General features: G+C 32.7%; 5 protein-coding genes across 8 annotated transcripts; 2 read left to right on the top strand and 3 right to left on the bottom strand.

Moving 5' to 3' along the window:
- Positions 1 to 4,264: 4,264 nt before the first annotated feature.
- LOC135832878 (G patch domain-containing protein 11) lies at positions 4,265 to 5,915 on the bottom strand. Its single transcript, XM_065346400.1, has 5 exons — positions 5,681 to 5,915; positions 5,346 to 5,584; positions 5,025 to 5,254; positions 4,735 to 4,944; positions 4,265 to 4,655 (listed from the first exon to the last, which is right to left on the bottom strand). The coding sequence occupies exons 1-5, from the start codon at positions 5,728 to 5,730 to the stop codon at positions 4,521 to 4,523; spliced, it is 864 nt and encodes a 287-aa protein (XP_065202472.1). The 5' UTR covers positions 5,731 to 5,915; the 3' UTR covers positions 4,265 to 4,520.
- Positions 5,916 to 6,053: 138 nt separating this feature from the next.
- Tsr1 (Tsr1 ribosome assembly factor) lies at positions 6,054 to 10,353 on the top strand. Its single transcript, XM_065346393.1, has 12 exons — positions 6,054 to 6,315; positions 6,391 to 6,649; positions 6,727 to 6,943; positions 7,016 to 7,216; positions 7,290 to 7,484; positions 7,552 to 7,720; positions 7,782 to 7,988; positions 8,056 to 8,279; positions 9,387 to 9,650; positions 9,724 to 9,834; positions 9,910 to 10,117; positions 10,194 to 10,353. Exons 1-12 carry the CDS (start codon positions 6,195 to 6,197, stop codon positions 10,328 to 10,330), a joined length of 2,313 nt encoding a protein of 770 aa, XP_065202465.1. The 5' UTR covers positions 6,054 to 6,194; the 3' UTR covers positions 10,331 to 10,353.
- Positions 8,310 to 12,022, bottom strand: sav (salvador). Of its 4 annotated transcripts, XM_065346412.1 has the most exons (4): positions 11,500 to 12,008; positions 10,998 to 11,404; positions 10,382 to 10,512; positions 8,310 to 9,350 (listed from the first exon to the last, which is right to left on the bottom strand). In XM_065346412.1, the coding sequence occupies exon 4, from the start codon at positions 9,343 to 9,345 to the stop codon at positions 8,806 to 8,808; it is 540 nt and encodes a 179-aa protein (XP_065202484.1). In that variant the 5' UTR covers positions 9,346 to 9,350; positions 10,382 to 10,512; positions 10,998 to 11,404; positions 11,500 to 12,008; the 3' UTR covers positions 8,310 to 8,805. The 4 variants fall into 4 exon arrangements, 3 of the variants coding, with proteins under 3 accessions (XP_065202484.1, XP_065202482.1, XP_065202485.1); XM_065346410.1 differs by lacking the exon at positions 10,382 to 10,512 and having other exon boundaries at positions 11,500 to 12,007; XR_010556389.1 differs by lacking the exons at positions 8,310 to 9,350; positions 10,382 to 10,512 and having other exon boundaries at positions 10,892 to 11,404; positions 11,500 to 11,533; positions 11,686 to 12,022.
- Positions 12,023 to 14,806: 2,784 nt separating this feature from the next.
- Unc50 (Unc50 RNA binding protein) lies at positions 14,807 to 16,475 on the top strand. The gene is made up of 7 exons (XM_065346401.1): positions 14,807 to 15,122; positions 15,192 to 15,340; positions 15,416 to 15,481; positions 15,554 to 15,674; positions 15,746 to 15,885; positions 15,953 to 16,060; positions 16,137 to 16,475. Exons 1-7 carry the CDS (start codon positions 15,046 to 15,048, stop codon positions 16,271 to 16,273), a joined length of 798 nt encoding a protein of 265 aa, XP_065202473.1. The 5' UTR covers positions 14,807 to 15,045; the 3' UTR covers positions 16,274 to 16,475.
- On the bottom strand, positions 16,471 to 18,107 carry EMC7 (ER membrane protein complex subunit 7). Its single transcript, XM_065346403.1, has 4 exons — positions 17,728 to 18,107; positions 17,392 to 17,650; positions 17,238 to 17,312; positions 16,471 to 17,164 (listed from the first exon to the last, which is right to left on the bottom strand). Exons 1-4 carry the CDS (start codon positions 17,925 to 17,927, stop codon positions 17,018 to 17,020), a joined length of 681 nt encoding a protein of 226 aa, XP_065202475.1. The 5' UTR covers positions 17,928 to 18,107; the 3' UTR covers positions 16,471 to 17,017.
- Between the last annotated feature and the right edge of the window lie 5 nt (positions 18,108 to 18,112).

Genomic DNA, 18,112 nt, shown 5'->3' with positions numbered 1-18,112 from the left:
ACATGAGTGAATTCCTTCTTAAAAATTGAGATGAAAAACCAAAGGTAGCCTCTCGATACAAATACAAAAAATATTTTCTCAAGCATGAACCATAAAAGTGATGATTTCGATTTTCGAGCAGTAAAAAAAGTACTTGTAACGTAATTTATACACCTCCTACATCACTTGTATTTGAATATAAATCTAATAAGTATACTCAATATTATAATCAAACTAAACTTCAACTTTACACAACTTAATCGTACAGCACCTCATCTATCAAACTCCAAACACCACATGAGTGATTTATTAAATTTTCAAACCCTTATCATTTAATTCGTATACCTAATTCAAATTCTTCGCATGAAAACTCCATTCAATAAAAAAATAAACAAATTACTCCACTCGTCGCAAAATTCATCACCGAATAAAAACCTTACCTGCCTACGAATACGATAGAAAAATGACTTTTCTCCTCGCCGAAATATTCCAGTGGGTAGTGTAATTTATTTTAGATTTATAAGCGCGCAGAGTATACAAAATTGAAATTTAATGGCGCGATGTTAGTTGTATCTGATACGGCAAATTAATATGATTATCATTTATAAAAGCGTAGCACAGGAGCGAGTAGGTACATCGTATTAATATTATAATAAGCAAGATTCCGATACTTGACCAAGTAAGTATAATTAGGCTTCAGCCTGGAGCAGATAATTTTATGGCCAGATAATAACTTTATAATGATTCTACTTTTGTTGCGAGCTTTATAATTACTATTTGTATAGGATGCGACGAATTACAAATTACTCGGTGATTTATATGTTTAAACTGAAGAAATAGAATCATTTACCGAGTACCTTATTTATACGTAGTACAGGGTGGCTAGAAATATCGGGTACCCCTAAAAAAGTTTTCTAACTAAATACTTTGGTTGGTCACAGTGAATGATAATAATGATAACACATGATTGGTTGTTGGACTGGAGAGATAACATTCCACCAATCATATGCATCTATTTCACGTTGCCAACCTATATTTTTAATGAAAAACTTTCTTAGGGGTACCCGATATTTCTAGCCACCCTGTATACTGACTGTTTTCCCGGAGAAATTGAAATTTTGCAGCGATTTTTTTTTTTGTGCGAATGACTCGTAGGTATTTTGTTTGAAGTAGGTACAGTACTGCAGTGGTGTACCTACAACAGTACTTATCTAATGTACCTATTCTATATACATATATTGGTAGGTATATAATTTGATCATAACCTATTACCTATATATAAGAAAAATCCGAGTCATTAGCCTTCCTCTGAGAATTTGTACACCTATTCGATTTTAAAATCATCGATGATCAAAATAGGCTAAACATAAAAAAATTCTGAGTTCTTTCATTTTTCTTTTTTAAAATTTTTATTCTAAAGAATCAGTGCAAGACTTTTATTTGATAGAACTCTGCGGTATGACTTTATGCCAGAAAATACGGATTGTCACTTCCCCTGAACCGAACGCGAGTTGCTTCTTTACTAACATCAATGTGAAATAGGTTGCCGAACGAATCATGCGTTGCGAAAAACTGACATGTTCGTTACGAATATGACAATATATGATCCATTAACGCATCAATGAATGTGTATTTTATTCCTCTTCACGTATCGTCAGGGCCGGCTCCATAGGGGGGTGTGGGGGTGTCTCACCCCCAGTCGTTTCCTCAGTCGGCAATTTTGCCAAAATTTATCCCAATCGTGAAAATACTGGCAACATTTGAAAACACTCATGTAGGCCAATGTTACGTATAGGTATGTATTTGCGAATAAGAACACGCATTTATTACGATGTTTATTCAAAACTGCATGGTTGTCGGAAAAATTGTTAATTTGCCGACTAAATCACTGATCTATCCTTGAAATTCTCGTTTTTTTCAAAAGCTTTTGCCCTCGCTTCGCTCGGGCTAAATTGTTCTTTTGTATTTCTTAAATTATTCGCAAATTCATAATGGTCCTTGACAAGTATTTTTATTCAAATTTTTAAAAATGTCAGTGGTGGAAAACTGACTTTTTACTTCAAAATTACTGCTGTTTTGCTTCTTGAAACTACTAACTTTGAAAAGCTTTTGCTCTCTCTTCGCTCGAGCATATTTGGTTGTGTCATATTCACACTTCAAACATCAAGAAACCATTGATGAAATTTTTAAAAAGTTGCGATCGGAAACATCAAATTCTTACATTTAAAATTGATGTTGTTCTACTTTTCGAAAAACAAAATTTTCAAAACTTTTGCCCTAGCTTCGCTCGGGTTAATTTGGTTCTCTCCTACAGAGTTACAAATTTTAAGAAATCTATAATTGAATTTGAAAAATGTTGAGATAAAAAAAACCGAATTTTTTCATTAAAATTGATGTTCTTTTACTTTTCAAATCACAAATTGTTCAAAGTTGCCGGGTTGCGCCATTATAGAAAGGGCACTTTTTTTTATTCATGAAACATCAATAATAATGATACGTGAAGAGGACATTTTTTTTGAGATTTTCAAGTAAATGGTAAAAATAACTATCTATTTTTTGAATACGTTTTTTCAGGTTTTTCGTCTAGCATAGCTATAGCTCTTCCTGCTCAAGTGATCAACTAAACAGAATGAATAATTCAACGCTGCAAAGCGCAATTTTCTATCCATCATGGTTCTTCAATTACGCATGCAACGTCAAAATTGCCACGCAAAATCGAAAACAAAATTTTTCATGTGAATAAAACTCAGCTCCTTCAAATCTGAGGAAGGCGAACATGCAATATGCATATTTGTAGTTTGTACTCAGGATGGATGCCTATGTTACTGGTGAATGGGCGTTATTTTCCGGGACACCTTGTATAATAAGAATATTCATTAAATTGTTGGGAATTTTGAATTCGAAACTGATACGATAAATAACTTGAAGCGATACCTATTACATTACCTGATGTAGGCTACTTTTTTGCTGAAAATCTTGAACTGATCCTCACCTAAAATTCAATTCCCAACTTTTCACTACCTACTTCTATTACAATTTTTTAAAATTTCACCTATCGCGTTAATAGGCATTCAATTAAAGAGTCAATTTATTAATACAAAATTCAAAGCAAATATTCGCAAGGTAAAAATAAAATAACAAAAGAAATCTCGGTGGTCGCTATTGGCGATATCGGGGCGTAAACTGAGAAGACGAAATGTGTTGCACATTCTTATAACGAGCATCGCCGTTATAAGTAAGGTGATTGCCATGCCATTCAGCATACACAACACCGAACGTAACACGTAGGGGGTCCAAGAGTAAAAGAGAGAAAAAAAAGAACGAAACAAATAAATGGTCTATTAATTAAGCCAAAGAGTAGAACTATCAATCAGAAAAAGAGGATATATAGGTTCAGATGTGCAGCTCTAACGCCAGATTCAACTCCTACTGATAGCAACGTGATTAGATAAACAGATCGGCAGGGGACGTCGACCTTAACGATTCAGATACATTTAACAGCTCCGCTTAGTTTGTAACTTGAGAATGAATCCTGCTGGGAAAGTACTCAATACACGCTAAGCGTTTTAAAAAATGTAAATATTTGCTCGACTGCATATACTAGCGTGTAGGTACATTTATAGTACAGTAACATCGTTGAATTAAATAAAGGCATCGCGTACTTTTACCTTTATTAGTTCATTCAACAATGAAGTAGCGAAATTACAACGTATCTACTTATGCCAAAAATTCCACAACTTTTTAAAATGCCTACATCATGTAATTAACTGAAAAAAAAACACGAAGTTTGAGTTTGATGTGGCGTAACACACCGTCAACATATTATTAATAAAATTAATGATAAGCTGTCATGTTGGAAATGAATAACTGATACGTATCATAAATTTTTTACTTTTGCGTATCACCGAGTAATTCAACATGCAGGTTCTCTAGTACCTACGTATAATATTCAATTTGTATGTTAACTACTAAATTCAAATTTTACTATTTATTTAAGTAAAGTTACATGTATTTAATTTTTTGTCGACGATAAATTATAAGAATTATTGCTAGTTCATTCTTTCAATGCCTATTTATAATGATACCTATTACCCACCAGTTTGATTACTCATTAGATACTGCTTTTGACTAGGCTTCTACTTTTTAACCGCAGAATTAATATTTGAAATATTATCACATCGAGGACGATTCACAAAGTGTTAAACTCATGTATCTAACTAGTTGAATGCTGTAAGTATTACCTTTACCTATTACAGATTTCGAAAAATCTACGGAAAAAAGCACGACGAATCAAATCAGTTTATTCAATTTCATTTCATTGTACGACTTTCGGACTTCGTAGGTACATTAATATTAGATGTTTTAAAATCGAATTTCTTATTCAATCAATAGAAATTGACACAATTCCAAATTATAAAAATATGTAAAATCAGAATTTTGCTTTTCAATTCTGTTTCTAACACAACGAACTTTAACAATTTTCTCGTTCCGTTTGAGATTTTCATCTCGTATAATCATAAAAATAGAGAATATCGTTGAGATCAATGTTCATCTCTAGTTCTTCCTGGGCATTCATTTTTCAAGTCATCTTCATCGTTATACTTCACACTACACCAAATGCAATAGTAATAAGTGTTTCTCAGATACGACGTAATATTATTCAATTTTTCTGAAACCTTGAAACAGTCAAATAATGCATTTATATTAAAAACTGCACCGGCATAAAAATAAACAATGCAACATAGCAAATCTTACATCTAAAGGAACATCATCATCATCATCATCATCCTTTTCATCGGAAGCGTCTTCTGAATCGTCATTTTCACTATATTCGTCAGAATCATTATCATATCCGGAAGCCATTCTTTTTTTACGTTTTTCAGCTTTGGCGGCTGCTTTCTTCTCTTTCTCGATTTCAGGATCTGTGCTCAACCAATACCATTTTTCCTGCGGTTCTAGAATGCCCTACAATAAATAAGGATTTATAACAATTTATAATTGAAATTCGAAACGTACAAAATCGTAAAATTGAATTAGGTACTTACTTTATCTGTATCAAGGGTTTCGCAAATTTTTTGACTTTTACGAAAATCACTTTCTGTTTGCTTTTGCACAACTTTTCCAGTCAAACGAGATCTGTATTCGGTAGTTGAGATATTATCAGGTCTAAATTCTTTCAGTTTCTTTTCGATAATTTCTTTTTTCATTTGCGTTCTTCCTAATCCTTCTCTATCAGCTTTTAAATTTATTGGAATCGGCTCTGTTCTTCCAGTATCTGTAGTATAATGAAATTAGAGTAACATTAGAATTAAAATGATATTGTTGATGTAAAGTTTGAAAAAAAAAATGCTTGGTTCTTTTTTTACCTGATTTTCCCAAACTTGTGCCAGGTTTGAAGCCCATTTTTTGTAACATAGCAAATCCTTTATTGCCAGATTCGAGAGGTTTCTCTAAACCTTCTTGACGTTTTTCTTTTTCTAATACCCTGAGATTGGGATTCTTTCTCTTATTGATTTCATCCAGTTCAATTTTCCGTTTGAGAGCTTGGAAGTTTCGTTTATCGGAATGTGACTTTATCAATCCAGGACGAATATCTTGTTCAACGCTGTAATACAAAGAGAATAAAATTACACTTTCATCGATAAGAAAATTCATGGGTAATGCTATAATTTTCAGAATAAAAACGAAAATGAAAACTTACCTTCCAGATAGAAATTTGTCGGACATGTAATCATCTTCATCCGAAGACATTTTGTTTGCAGTTTGCAAGGCAGAACATGAACAGAATTTTATAAGTTCAGCTTAGTACATCTTGAAAATAATGGAAATAAAACGGATGCAAATAAAATCTAAATATATCTACAAGAAATTCGGTAAAGTTTTAAAAAATTTTCAAGAATTTTCATCATCGCCATCGCCTTATCGGTTATCAAAATAATATTGTAAACAATAACAAACTCATTCGATGACGTAATGCAAAAATTTCACCAATGAAATTGGATAATTTTCGTTTTCTCATACTTGATTGGTTGATGAATAAACCACGTGAAAAATATTCACTTCATTCTTCACTACTGATAACAGTTCTCGTGGAACTCGTGTTTTTACTTCTTCAAGTTCTTCAATGTTTTTCGTTTCATTTTGTTAAATTATTAATGATTATTATTAATAATTAAAATGTTTGCATAAAATTGATGAAATTCTGATTCATTACAATGACTCAAAGAGGAGAATCCGAGCAACAACGACATCGCCCCGGCGTATTTAAACAACAGAATAAATCTCACAAAACAGGTCGTCATCGAAGCAAAGGATCCTTGGACACGGCCAACAAAGGTAAAATTATTATTTTTGAATGAGGAATTTTGATAAATGATAGTAAATTCTTCATTCGTCTTTCATCTTTTTCAGGCAAAGTTGAAAAAGTAAGCGTAAAAAGGATAAATCGTGAGATAAGCGGCGAAGCTCGCAGAAACCGGGCAGCGCAGCTACGTAAAAATAAACGGGAAGAATTCCTTAAACAAATACGTACGCAGAATGACCCTCCATTCGTCATAGCTTTAGTTTCGTTGAGCAATAATATTTCGTATTTTGATACGTTGGATAAATTGAAGAATTCTGATCCTGAAGCTAATATCACGTACACCGAAAATGGATACACTGTCATCAGGTGATTTTCAGTGATGAGTTTTCTCTACCAACTAGAAAAGAACATTTTTTTTAACACAGCTATTATTTTCATTTCAGAATTCCTCGATTTAAACAACGCTTCATGTTCGTTCCTGGCGATATGAATAGAGTTTACCACACTTTGAATGCTGTAAAAATGGCCGATACAGTATTATTTTTAGCATCTGTAGAAGGTCTTGATGAAAATGCTGATCACATCATGGCTTGTATTAGTTCACAGGGTATACCAAGCTCAGTTGTATCAGTTGTCGATTTAGAATCGTTACCGAAAAAAGTAATACATTGATGGTTCAATTAACTACCACAAACGTACAATGTGTTTTTTAACTCGAGTTTCTTGTTTCAGAAACATCAAGACGTCAAAGACAAAATTTTCAAGTCCGTTTCCAGCGTGTTACCTGCTACAAAAACTATTAGCTTGGAGTCATTCAGTGAAATTATGTCATTCTTTCGAGTAATAAGCACAAAGCGGCCCGAACAAATAGTTCAGCGTGATAAACGTCCATTTTTATTAGCTGAAAGTGTGAATTACATCAAAGAAAATGAAGTAAAAACGAGAATCAGTCGACACATTACGTAGATATTTCTGTTCTTCATTTTTATTGTATTTTTATTTTCAGAATAACGGTTTGTTGAAAATATCCGGATTCTTAAGAGGCCAAACGCTCTCCGTCAACGATTTAGTTCATATAACAGGTTGGCGAGACTTTAAATTGAGTAAACTCGAAATTGTGCGAGATCCTCATAAATTCAACGATAGAGAATCTTCCAGCAACCCAGTTCTTCAAATTCAACTTCCAGACGCATTTAAACAGGTATTCAGTGATACATTTCGTAATAATGTAGTAATAAAAACGAACATGTGATCAACTCCACTTTTAGGAGAATCTTCAAAGTGAAAATATTCCTGATCCTATGGACGCTGAACAAACTTGGCCTACTGAGGAAGAACTCCAGGAAGCTGATCAAAACAACCGTAAAAAATTGGTTAAAAAGGTACCAGAAGGGTTTTCTGATTATCAAGCCGCGTGGATTCCGGATTGTGATGCTGGTAAGTCGCATACAGTGTCTTCAGAGTTTCTTTGCGTGTCCTAATTGGTGTACGTTTGCAGAGGAACTCTCAGATGTTAGTGATCTCGAGGAGGAAGGAGAAAGCCAAAATGACGAAATGGAATCTTCAGATAATGAAGAGGACAATCGAAAACGTCATGTCAGCTTCGGGCCGGAATCTGTTATTTCTGAGATCCCTATCGATCCTGATAAATATGACCAAAGTGTAAATAAAGAAGAGGAAAAAATGATGTTGGAAAAAATCAAAGGTTTGAATCTTCAAATAATGTATATTAAATTCTGTGAATCAAAAATACATGTCAATCAATTTTGCAGAGGCACGTTCTGAGAAAATGTTTCCCGACGAGGTTGATACCCCAATGGATATCCCAGCGAAAGTCAGGTTTCAAAAATACCGTGGCTTGAAATCCTTGAGGACTTCACCTTGGGACCCTAAAGAAAATTTACCTCAAGACTACGCTCGTATTTTCCAGTTCGAGAATTTTAAACGAACTGAGAAAAAAATTCGTAAAGATGCGATGGAAAAAAGTGGCATTGCGGTGAGTTGAATTCATTACTAAAATCATTCGTATGTAGAAAATAAATTTTATTAAACAATATACATTATCTCACTGATGCACCGTACAAATAATGCAAAAAATTATACAATAATTATAAACATTAAATAATAAAAAAATCAAGTGAAAGCAAAAATCACTTAAGCTCATTAAATTGGTAGAATTGAGCTTTTTAACTTCATGCGAATTGCATAGCTTCCAGCGAATTTGCCTGCCAGCGAGATACGAGCAAATTTGAAAATAAACAGAATTTGACAGTTTTTAAAATGTTTGCTTTGTTTATCGATGAATTTCAAGTACATATTAAAATTCATCAATAAACCGAATTAACGTTTCAAAACTGCCAAATTCTGTTTTATTTCAAATTCGCTCTTATCTCACTGGCAGGCAAATCCGCTTGAAGCTATGTAATCCGCATAAAGTTGAAAAGCCCAATTTATATTTTTAAAAGTTTGAAAAAACAATAGAGCATTCGCGGGGGAAAATTTTCAAGTGAGGAACCAGAAGATTATGAATTGTAAAATAAAATCATTTGTCTTTGCTGATTCGCTTTCAACAGTCGCTTATCCATTTCGCGAAGCAAAGCGTTTTTGTAACACTTGTACCACAAAATGATTTCCTCGAGATCTAATTCGTACAATTTCACTAATACATTATCGAAAAAATATAAATCCCTAACATTAAACATATCCCAATGTAATTTATGATCGCATTCGATCGATGCTCTCGAATAAATTTTCAACCATAATGGAAAATCATCTGTACTAGTTCTGGAATAAGACAACGCGTTACTGCTTCCGGCGCAGATGTTATTTTGACTGGAAAATTGTTGATTCGGATACGGTGTTCTGATATTCAAGTGATGTGTGTACATGGGCTGGTTGTACTCGATAGGAGCAGCCTGATGGTATTCTATAGGACTGCGTAATATTTTTTGAGGACATATGTAATTCTGTTTGTTACCGAACACGCCTTTCGGTACAATTTGCATTTCTTCCGGATTAGTTCGCTTGTACAGAGGATATTCGTATTCTCTTTGGTAATGCATTTTGCCTAAAAATACAATAAAACAATGATTAATTGTTACAGCCGGGAACATACGTCAGTTTATACCTAGAAGGAGTAATCGAATCGGAATTCGAAAACATAGATCGTGGATTGCCCCTGATTGTTACTGGAATTCTACCGCATGAACAGAAAATGTCTGTTGTTAATGTGATGCTTAAACGACCTAATGTTATGGAATCTGATGAACCTATCAAGTCCAAAGAAGAACTGGTCATTCAGTGTGGATACAGAAGGTTTAAATGTCGGCCTATTTTTAGCCAACTGGGCACCGGAACTGTACATAAGGTAAGTTTTACCGAATCGTGTATTAGATATTGAAATCATTTTCTAAATTAATGGCAAAAATAATAAATTTCAGTACGAAAGATTTTTCCAACCTGATGAAACGGTAATGGCAACGTTCTATGCGCCTATTCAATTCCCCCCATGTTCTGTGCTAGCTTTCAAAGAGCACGAAGATTCGTCTTTGGTAAGGAAGCATTTTTTTAATGAATGAAATATCATCACTCGAGTGAACTGTCCGTAATTGAAATATGTTTTTTAGGAACTTGTTGCTACCGGACGGCTAATATCCGCTGATCCTGATCGAATCGTAGTGAAACGGACGGTTCTGAGTGGACATCCATTTAAAGTGAATAAACGTTCTGCCGTTATTCGATTCATGTTTTATAACAGGGAAGATATCGAATGGTTTAAACCTATCGAATTACGCACCAAGTATGGTAGAAGAGGACATATAAAAGAACCGTTAGGTAGGCCAAGACTTGGAGAGCTATGATGATTATAATTGATAAAATAATGTCATCAATTCGATGTGATCTGTTTTAGGTACCCACGGCCATATGAAATGTATCTTTGATGGACCAATAAAGTCGCAAGATACAGTTTTACTCAATTTATACAAACGTGTTTTCCCTAAATGGACTTACAATAGTTTAAATACTGCTCTGTATCATAACAATTAAACGTTAAAATTGTTTTTTGATTATTCTACTGTATTATCATATTATACTAACCTAACTCAATTCACAGCTCGTCTTCTTCTGTGAGATCAAAATTGATTGCAAAGTTGAGTAAACTTTTTCTAGAACTTTCAATCTCGGTTTTGTGTTCTCAAATATAGTAACAAAACGCGTACCGTCGATATCTTTAATAAGCACAATCAAACAATAAATGACCGTCTGGCGAGAGATAACCTCAACGATTAAGAAATCTTGAATTATCGACCAAGGTATGAAAGAACTACTTTTGGTACCGAAAAAGAAAGTCGTATTAAGTTGTAATCCTACAGGTACCAACAAATAAACCGTTTCTTTTTTAACAGTATAAGTGAACTTTAAGAATAAATACAGCGCACAAAATAACGACACCAGTATAAAAACGAATGAGAAATTAGTCATGTACAACGAAAAGGACAGAAACAATAGAACGATGACATACTTCCATGAAAACGCGGAAAGTTTTTTATCAACGGTGAATAAAACTGATGAGTCCTTATATTTTTCACAATAGTTACAAGTTAATAAGAAGTCGTTGAAGCTTTCCTTGGTTTCAGTACTTTTTGAGAGCTTTTTTGTTATCTTCAACATTAGAGTTTCGTAATTAGGTAAGTAACCTTTCAGAAGCACTTACCAAGATTTGAATCACTGTTAGTTTATATAAGACACAGCATTCGATGATTACGATTGAGAACACTTAAACCACTATATTGTTACGGTTTAAAAACTGTAAAATACTACAAATTACTGCACTTTTTAGCGTTAATCTTCACCAAATTGAGTAATTCAGTAATTAATTCATTCATCAAATTAATTTTCTCTTTATTTTCCTTTTGGAGATTTTTTTATAGACTGTATGGAGACAGAATGTTGTTTTTCAACTCATTGATTAAAATTCGAGTCGAAATCACTAGACGTTAAAGTGCACTAGTTTTTTTTTCCGGTGCAAAAACTCGGAAGCCGTCGGGTATTGTCGGCGGTACTTCGTTCAACTTGTATTTATCATTTGATCGTCAATTCGTCAGATAATCTTCCCCGACACTGGTTATTCAAATTCAAATTTTTGATGTCAAGTATTTTTCGGTTTCTTTTTCCAAAACTAAAGCCTAATACTAATGATGTTCATATGAACTTACTTGATAGTTGATGTTGATTGAAAAACCACGGTCACTACGTACAGAGGCGAAGATTATTGACAAAATCACCGCGAACATAGAAAGAAAATATGAAAAAACAGTAAACAAGTTGAATTAGGTAGATTATTACGTATTTCCGAGCTTTTGACAATTGTTTTTCAACTCATATATTCCAAATTTGCGTACATATGTTTTGTGGAGTATGTTCAGTTGATGAATGATATGTATCAACACTATCAGGCTTAACTTTATTAAAAAACCACCTTGAAATGATGATAAATGATCTATATAACGATTAATATTATGGAAAATGCATGCTGAATAAGTAATCAAGTAATCATATTACGTAGTTCATAATGGTATTTTATATTTTCACCTTTATAAAGCAGAACAGAGTTACAGAGTTATCATATCAGTTATCACACTAGAGAAATAGAACAAGTCGAACGAAGTATTTCCGACTGTACCCGATGACTTCCGAGTTTTTGCACCGGAAAAAAAAACTAGTGCACTTTAACGTCTAGTGTCGAAATCGCATTTAAGCATTCCTTACATACATTTCAGCAACGCTAAATTTTTCTCCACTCCGATTGGCTCTCGCGTTCTCGTACGATCCCACCCACCGAACTCTTATCATCCTTATCATTTTTGAACTTGGAAAATTTTTTTTTAAGTTTCATGCGAACCTGTATCTAGCTTTCAATACACAGACAATTTACGATCTAAATGACCATATTTTATTATGCAAAAGGTACAAAAACAAAAAAAATTATCGAATACATATGCCATATGCCTTAGATTAATCAACAAAATGAAATATTTTATAGTTATAAATGTTATAATGCTTTTGGTAGCTTTTGGTTTTGCTCTCATTCAGTGTTGGCGTCCCGTAACAGTAACTGTAACGAAAAACGAAAATAACGAAATTTTTTTCGTTACAGGTAACAGAACTGTAACGAAAACGTTATTTTGATCATGTGATGTTGTGTAACTGAAACGTAACGTAACGATATTTTTCTGGATGTAACGTAACAAAAAACGAAAAAATTCTGTTACCTTTTTTGTTATTTTTTTAGTTACAATATTTTCAAGTTGAGTCAAAAAATGAGATTTTTTACCTTCTAAGCTTGACTTTTTCAAAAATTCCCTTTTTAATAAATGTAATTAGGTTTGTTCGTTTTTATTACTCGGTCTAACCGGGTCTACACTTTCCTTACTCTCCTTACTCCGCTCTCCACTTTTTACCCCTGATTTAACCAAAGACCTATAAGAGGTCTCTGGATTTAACCTTACCCGGGTAAGAAACCTAGTTAAAAACGAACAAACCTATTGTATCATGATTATATCTGTAACGAAAAAAATGTAACGGTATTTCTTTCGTTACACTGGTATTTAATTAAACCTTTTGGTTCCGTTATTTTAGCCATTTCTGTTACAATTTTTCGTTACAAATGCATTTTTCTTTGAAAATATCATCAATTCTACGTTGAAAAAAACGTTTCTGTAACGAAAAAATCGTAACGGAAATAACGAAAATAACGTAATGAAAAAGTTCAAGTACCGGTGTAACGAAAAATACCGTTACAGCATTTTTTTTGTTACAAGTACTGTAACGAAAACACGTAACGAAAAAAATACTAATTTTGTAACGTAACGAAATAACGGAACGAAAAAAAATATCGTTACGCACAACACTGCCCAATAGTGTTATCGTTTCCAATGTTGTTAAGTTAATGTACGCGAAATTCGATGCGTGATAAAGGAATATATTTTATTCAGAGTTGGCGCGATTCCTCGGTTCGTCAGAATCGGATTCCTGAATTACGATTCCCATACCTGAGAGAATCGGGATTCTCCACTCTCGATTCTTTCACAGAGTGAATCCGGTTCTGAATCCGATTCTTTAGCGGTTCTCGATTCCCTCCGATTCCGATTCCCAAATACTAATTTTTTTCAACTTCAGGACTTGACAAATGAATTTTAAATGAAATCAGTAATTTCCCCAACTAGGTATATGATCATTTTTCATGTTCTATTCTTTCGTTTGTGGCTGTGAGTAGGGAATTGCAGAGAATCGCGAGGGCGCGATTCTCCATTAAAGAGAATCCGATTCTTGCATTGCGCGATTCTTTCACTGCATAGAATCACTGATTTGCAATATTATCACACAACAGCCAATCTTTAAAAAAATGTCACCAGTCTCAAACTACAAAATGCAAATGCATCACTAAAAGCCATTAAAAACAGTGCATTTTACTGTTTCAACACGTGAATAATACCTGCAAGGAATCGCAGGGAATCGAGAAGGTGCGATTCTCTATAAAAGGGAATCGGATTCCTGCGTTTTCCGATTCTTTCGACTTGAAGAACCGCGATTCGAATCCGATTCGAATCGTGAGAATCGGATTCTTTCTCGATTCTTTCGCGCGATTCGAATCGCGCCAACTCTGATTTTATTTGTTGATTTTGGTCACTTTGGTGATTATTTAGTTTATGTTGTAAATCTGAGTCATTATTTTATGAAATTTCGTTTTCGTACCTAAGTGAATGAAGATTGAAGTTACTGTTTACTGTACAGTAAACAGTAACTTCAATCTTCATTCACTTAGGTACGAAAACGAAATTTCATAAAATAATGACTCAGATTTACAACATAAACTAAATAATCACCAAAGTGACCAAAATCAACAAATAAAATATATTCCTTTATCACGCATCGAATTTCGCGTACATTAAACATTAACTTAACAACATTGGAAACGATAACACTATTGGGCGGTAAATCATCGGTTTTAATTTTGTGGCTGAAAAGTGAAATATAATGGGCTCCATTTCTGCATTGTCTATTTCCGATGTAATTTGCGATAATCCGAAGGGTTTACAATGCTGCAGTTTCGATGTGAGCTTGAAAATTTTTGTAAGTTCAAAAATGGCAATGATGATAAGGAGTTCGGCGGGTGTCGGGTGAGATCGTGCATGAACGCGAGAGCCAATCAGAGTGGAGAAAAATTTAGCGTTGCTGAAATGTATGTAAGGAATGCTTAAATGCGTCGAAATCGCCTTTTTTGAGACCAAAATGAAATTTACAAACTTCATTTTTTTAAATGTCTACTCCGATTTTATTTGATAATTTTTTTGATTGTGCATTTATTACTAAAAACAATTAAAATTTCTTTCTTTTAATTTTAAAATGGTGAAATTGAATGAAAAAAACTGAAAATTGAAATTTGTATCCTAATTATTTTTTTTTAAATGAAAAGAATGGAAATCTTGCTCAGTTAGTCTATGCTTTAGTGACATCATTATTGATAACGATTGAACGATTGATGATTTTTGATTGATAAAAAATGATGAATAATTGTGATCGAATTGATCAAAATCTGAGTTTTTCACTTTTGAAATAATTTATTATGAAAATGTACGCAATAATTGGTTACTTTTAGTCGTGTTTCCATTCCTTTCTGATCGCAATACAATCGTATATCCTTTTCTTAGCGTTTAAACATGTTTAAAATGATAATAGTGTAGCACAATCTCATAACAAAAATGTCTAGAAGTTCGAATTTTTCGTATAAAAGTTCAAAATCCGATCCAGGATGTCTTCCTATTCCCATAACTCGAAGGTAATAATAAATGTAATTTTGAGTTAGGTGAAGTTTTAGACATATGAGTTATCAATTAATCTTTTTCAGGACTTGCTCTACTGCAGCAGTAAAACTATACAGATACCTTCGGAAATTATTCAATTTCAATCAAATGGATTTTGAATTCGCTTCTTGGCAGATGATGTACTTATTTGTTAATCCACATAAAGTCTATAGAAATTTCCAATACAGAAATGGTAAATACGATTCCGTCTGCTGGTATTTAAGTATTTAATTTTATGTGTTTTTATGATCTTTGATCTCATTTCCAGTAACTAAATCACAATTTGCGAGAGACGATCCAGCATTTTTAGTTTTATTAGCAGCAGTGCTATTTGGTGAGGCTTTGAACTTATAATTTCTAATCAAGTCAACTCTTCAGCGATTACTTTTGTTTTTATAATTCGTAGGTTCATCAATCGGATTTGCTATGCTTTTACGTCTAGATATGCTAGGTTTTTTGAAATTTTTTCTATATTTCGTTCTCGTGGACTGCATTGCCATAGGCATTTTTATTTCTACTTGTTTATGGTTTGTTGTATTTCTTCACTTTTAAATGCATTATAGGTCTTACATTTTAGTAACTTACGGAATGATTTTAGGTTTATTACTAACAAATATATGGTGAAACAAAGTTGGCTTGGCTACAATGTTGAATGGGGATATGCATTTGATGTTCATTTAAATGCCTTTACACCTTTGGTCGTTATATCTCATATGAATTTATTGTTTATTCATCACAGTAAGTATTCTAAATATGCGTTTAGAAGTGAAATTTTCTCGAAATTATTCTGTACGTTTTCTTGCAGTATTTGGCAGAGGGAACCAATACTTATTTATAGTTAGGTTCCTAGCTAATTCAGCTTGGTTAACTGCAACCTCATTTTATATTTACATAACATTTTTAGGATATAAATGTGAGTATAATTATTGTTTTCATCTTTTTCTCGTATTCCAAGTATGAGGAGAAATAATGATCCATTTAAATTTCAGATTTACCATTCTTACGTGGAGCAGAATCGTTGTTGTTACTTATAGTCTTTGCATTTTTCGTATATCTAATTGTCATGATTACTGGCGGTAATATGAATGAAACTATGATGGATTTCTATCGGTATATGATTTTCTAAGGGCATTGATGATATTTTCCAATTGTGATTCTAATGTAAATATCATTTCATAATAATATTTATGTCTCGTAGAAGTATATGAAATTTGTTCTTTTTTTTTAATGTTAATATTTACATGTAATTTTGAATTGTATGATTGTTTGTTCATTTCTTTATTTTTTTTCAATCACTATGAAAACCAATAAAATAATGTAAAATATCATTGATATCGCATATTTATTTCACACGGAAAATAAATGAACACATCGTTGAAATTTGAAAATTATGTATGCAAAACGATTCTAAACAAGGAAAAACATTAAAACATGACTAATATTATTCATAATTATAAATTTAAATAGATACAAGTTGTATTTCAAAGTGTATTTTCGTAAATAAAATACGTAAAAAACCGATGAGAATTTCAAGAATCGTAAAATGAATCGAAGGTCTAATACGTGGACTTATTACGATGACGTTTTTTTTTTTTTTTTTGGATTATCATCATACGTGTTACTAATAAATGAAGTAGGTAAATTTAATATTTACAAATTTTCAGCAAAAGATCTTAAGATATATAAATTCAACGTCTCAATAAATCAAAATTTACAAACATTGTTGAACTAGAGTACTCCAATATTTACAATGAAAAAAAAAATCGTAAAATACTAATGCCAATTTTCTACAACGCCAAATAAAACAATAAATAAGCGTACAACAATCGCTTTTTTTCATTTTAAAATATCTCTCATCGAATGCTACGAATTACGAAGACGAACTGCATTTGTTTCCTTTTTTCTGCTTACTGGTACGACTTATTTGCTTATCGTTGGTTCCAGAAAACAAAGAGGTGATTACTTCGGATACTTCGGGTAAATCGTACTTTGAGAAACTGGGAAATTGTTCTACTTCCTTTTAAACAGACATTGAACAAAGTATTAAATAATGTATAGAAAAATACTCTTCCGATGAGAAAATATCTTACTTTTTTAGCTTCAGGGTCATTGATTACATGAGGCAGTAACATTATACAAGCTAAAGGTAACACCATCATAATCACCTGAAACAATGCAAAATTATTACACATGTGCTCATTATGTAATCAAAGAGTACGTTGAGTATTATGAAAATGAATTTACCATAGGATTAAATAAAAGATCAACTAATCTCCATTGCTCTCTAACGTAGAAATAGCGAGCAGGTGCTATTGCTTTTAGTTTTAAGGGGTAAGGTAACGGCGAAATTTGCGTAACTTGTAGATAATTGATTTTACGAGCTCTAAATTTACCCTTCGTATTGATATCGACTCGAACGGATTCGTAAACATAGTTACTGGATACTACTTCAACTATATACGATCCCGGCTTCAATTTACTAATAGTGAATGAGCCGTTTTCTCTGCAACAGAAGCCGATTACATATTATAGCATTATTTATAAAAATATTTCGAGTAAGAGTGAAATTCAAGTAGTTACTTTAGGAATCCTATGTGATATCCGCCTCTCACATAAACTTTGGTTTCGGCTAACCATGATTGCCTTTTGCTATGAGGAATGAAATCAGGAGGATACACGATACCTTCTATATCGTATAAAGCTGTGTTTTTTGTTTCAGTTGCAATTATACAAGGCACTAAGAAAATTACGCAATACGATAAGCAAAATAGTAAATTCATTGTTATAAAATGTAAGAAAGTGAAAATAGTATAAAATTCAAGTTATTATAACATCACTAATAATATAATTTTTCGTATTTCACTAATGTTAACGATAGATTCATGGAATTTAACTAAATTTTACGCGAATAGTGGAAAATTAAAAAAATTAGATAAACTCTACAAAAAAAATATGATAAGCGATG

Source organism: Planococcus citri, chromosome 1 (genome assembly GCF_950023065.1).
Source record: "Planococcus citri chromosome 1, ihPlaCitr1.1, whole genome shotgun sequence".
Taxonomy (NCBI): domain Eukaryota; kingdom Metazoa; phylum Arthropoda; class Insecta; order Hemiptera; family Pseudococcidae; genus Planococcus; species Planococcus citri.
Note: the sequence above shows the minus strand (reverse complement) of the source record. Positions and strands in the feature narration are given on the sequence as shown.

Bases quoted from the DNA above. Each gene is read 5' to 3' on its own strand.
- EMC7 (XM_065346403.1), bottom strand. From the start codon at position 17,927: ATGAATTTACTATTTTGCTTATCGTATTGCGTAATTTTCTTAGTGCCT. The intron at 17,313-17,391 runs GTAAATTCATTT...GCATTGTTTCAG, and splicing joins ATCTTTTATTTAATCCTATG to GTGATTATGATGGTGTTACC. The intron at 17,165-17,237 runs GTAAGATATTTT...TCTGTTTAAAAG, and splicing joins ATGACCCTGAAGCTAAAAAA to GAAGTAGAACAATTTCCCAG.
- LOC135832878 (XM_065346400.1), bottom strand. From the start codon at position 5,730: ATGTCTTCGGATGAAGATGATTACATGTCCGACAAATTTCTATCTGGA. The intron at 5,585-5,680 runs GTAAGTTTTCAT...TTTGTATTACAG, and splicing joins GACAAATTTCTATCTGGAAG to CGTTGAACAAGATATTCGTC. The intron at 5,255-5,345 runs GTAAAAAAAGAA...ATTATACTACAG, and splicing joins CACAAGTTTGGGAAAATCAG to ATACTGGAAGAACAGAGCCG.
- Unc50 (XM_065346401.1), top strand. From the start codon at position 15,046: ATGTCTAGAAGTTCGAATTTTTCGTATAAAAGTTCAAAATCCGATCCA. The intron at 15,482-15,553 runs GTGAGGCTTTGA...TATAATTCGTAG, and splicing joins ATTAGCAGCAGTGCTATTTG to GTTCATCAATCGGATTTGCT. The intron at 15,675-15,745 runs GTTTGTTGTATT...GAATGATTTTAG, and splicing joins TTTATTTCTACTTGTTTATG to GTTTATTACTAACAAATATA.
- sav (XM_065346413.1), bottom strand. From the start codon at position 9,345: ATGCATTACCAAAGAGAATACGAATATCCTCTGTACAAGCGAACTAAT.
- Tsr1 (XM_065346393.1), top strand. From the start codon at position 6,195: ATGACTCAAAGAGGAGAATCCGAGCAACAACGACATCGCCCCGGCGTA. The intron at 6,316-6,390 runs GTAAAATTATTA...CATCTTTTTCAG, and splicing joins CTTGGACACGGCCAACAAAG to GCAAAGTTGAAAAAGTAAGC. The intron at 10,118-10,193 runs GTAGGCCAAGAC...GATCTGTTTTAG, and splicing joins ACATATAAAAGAACCGTTAG to GTACCCACGGCCATATGAAA.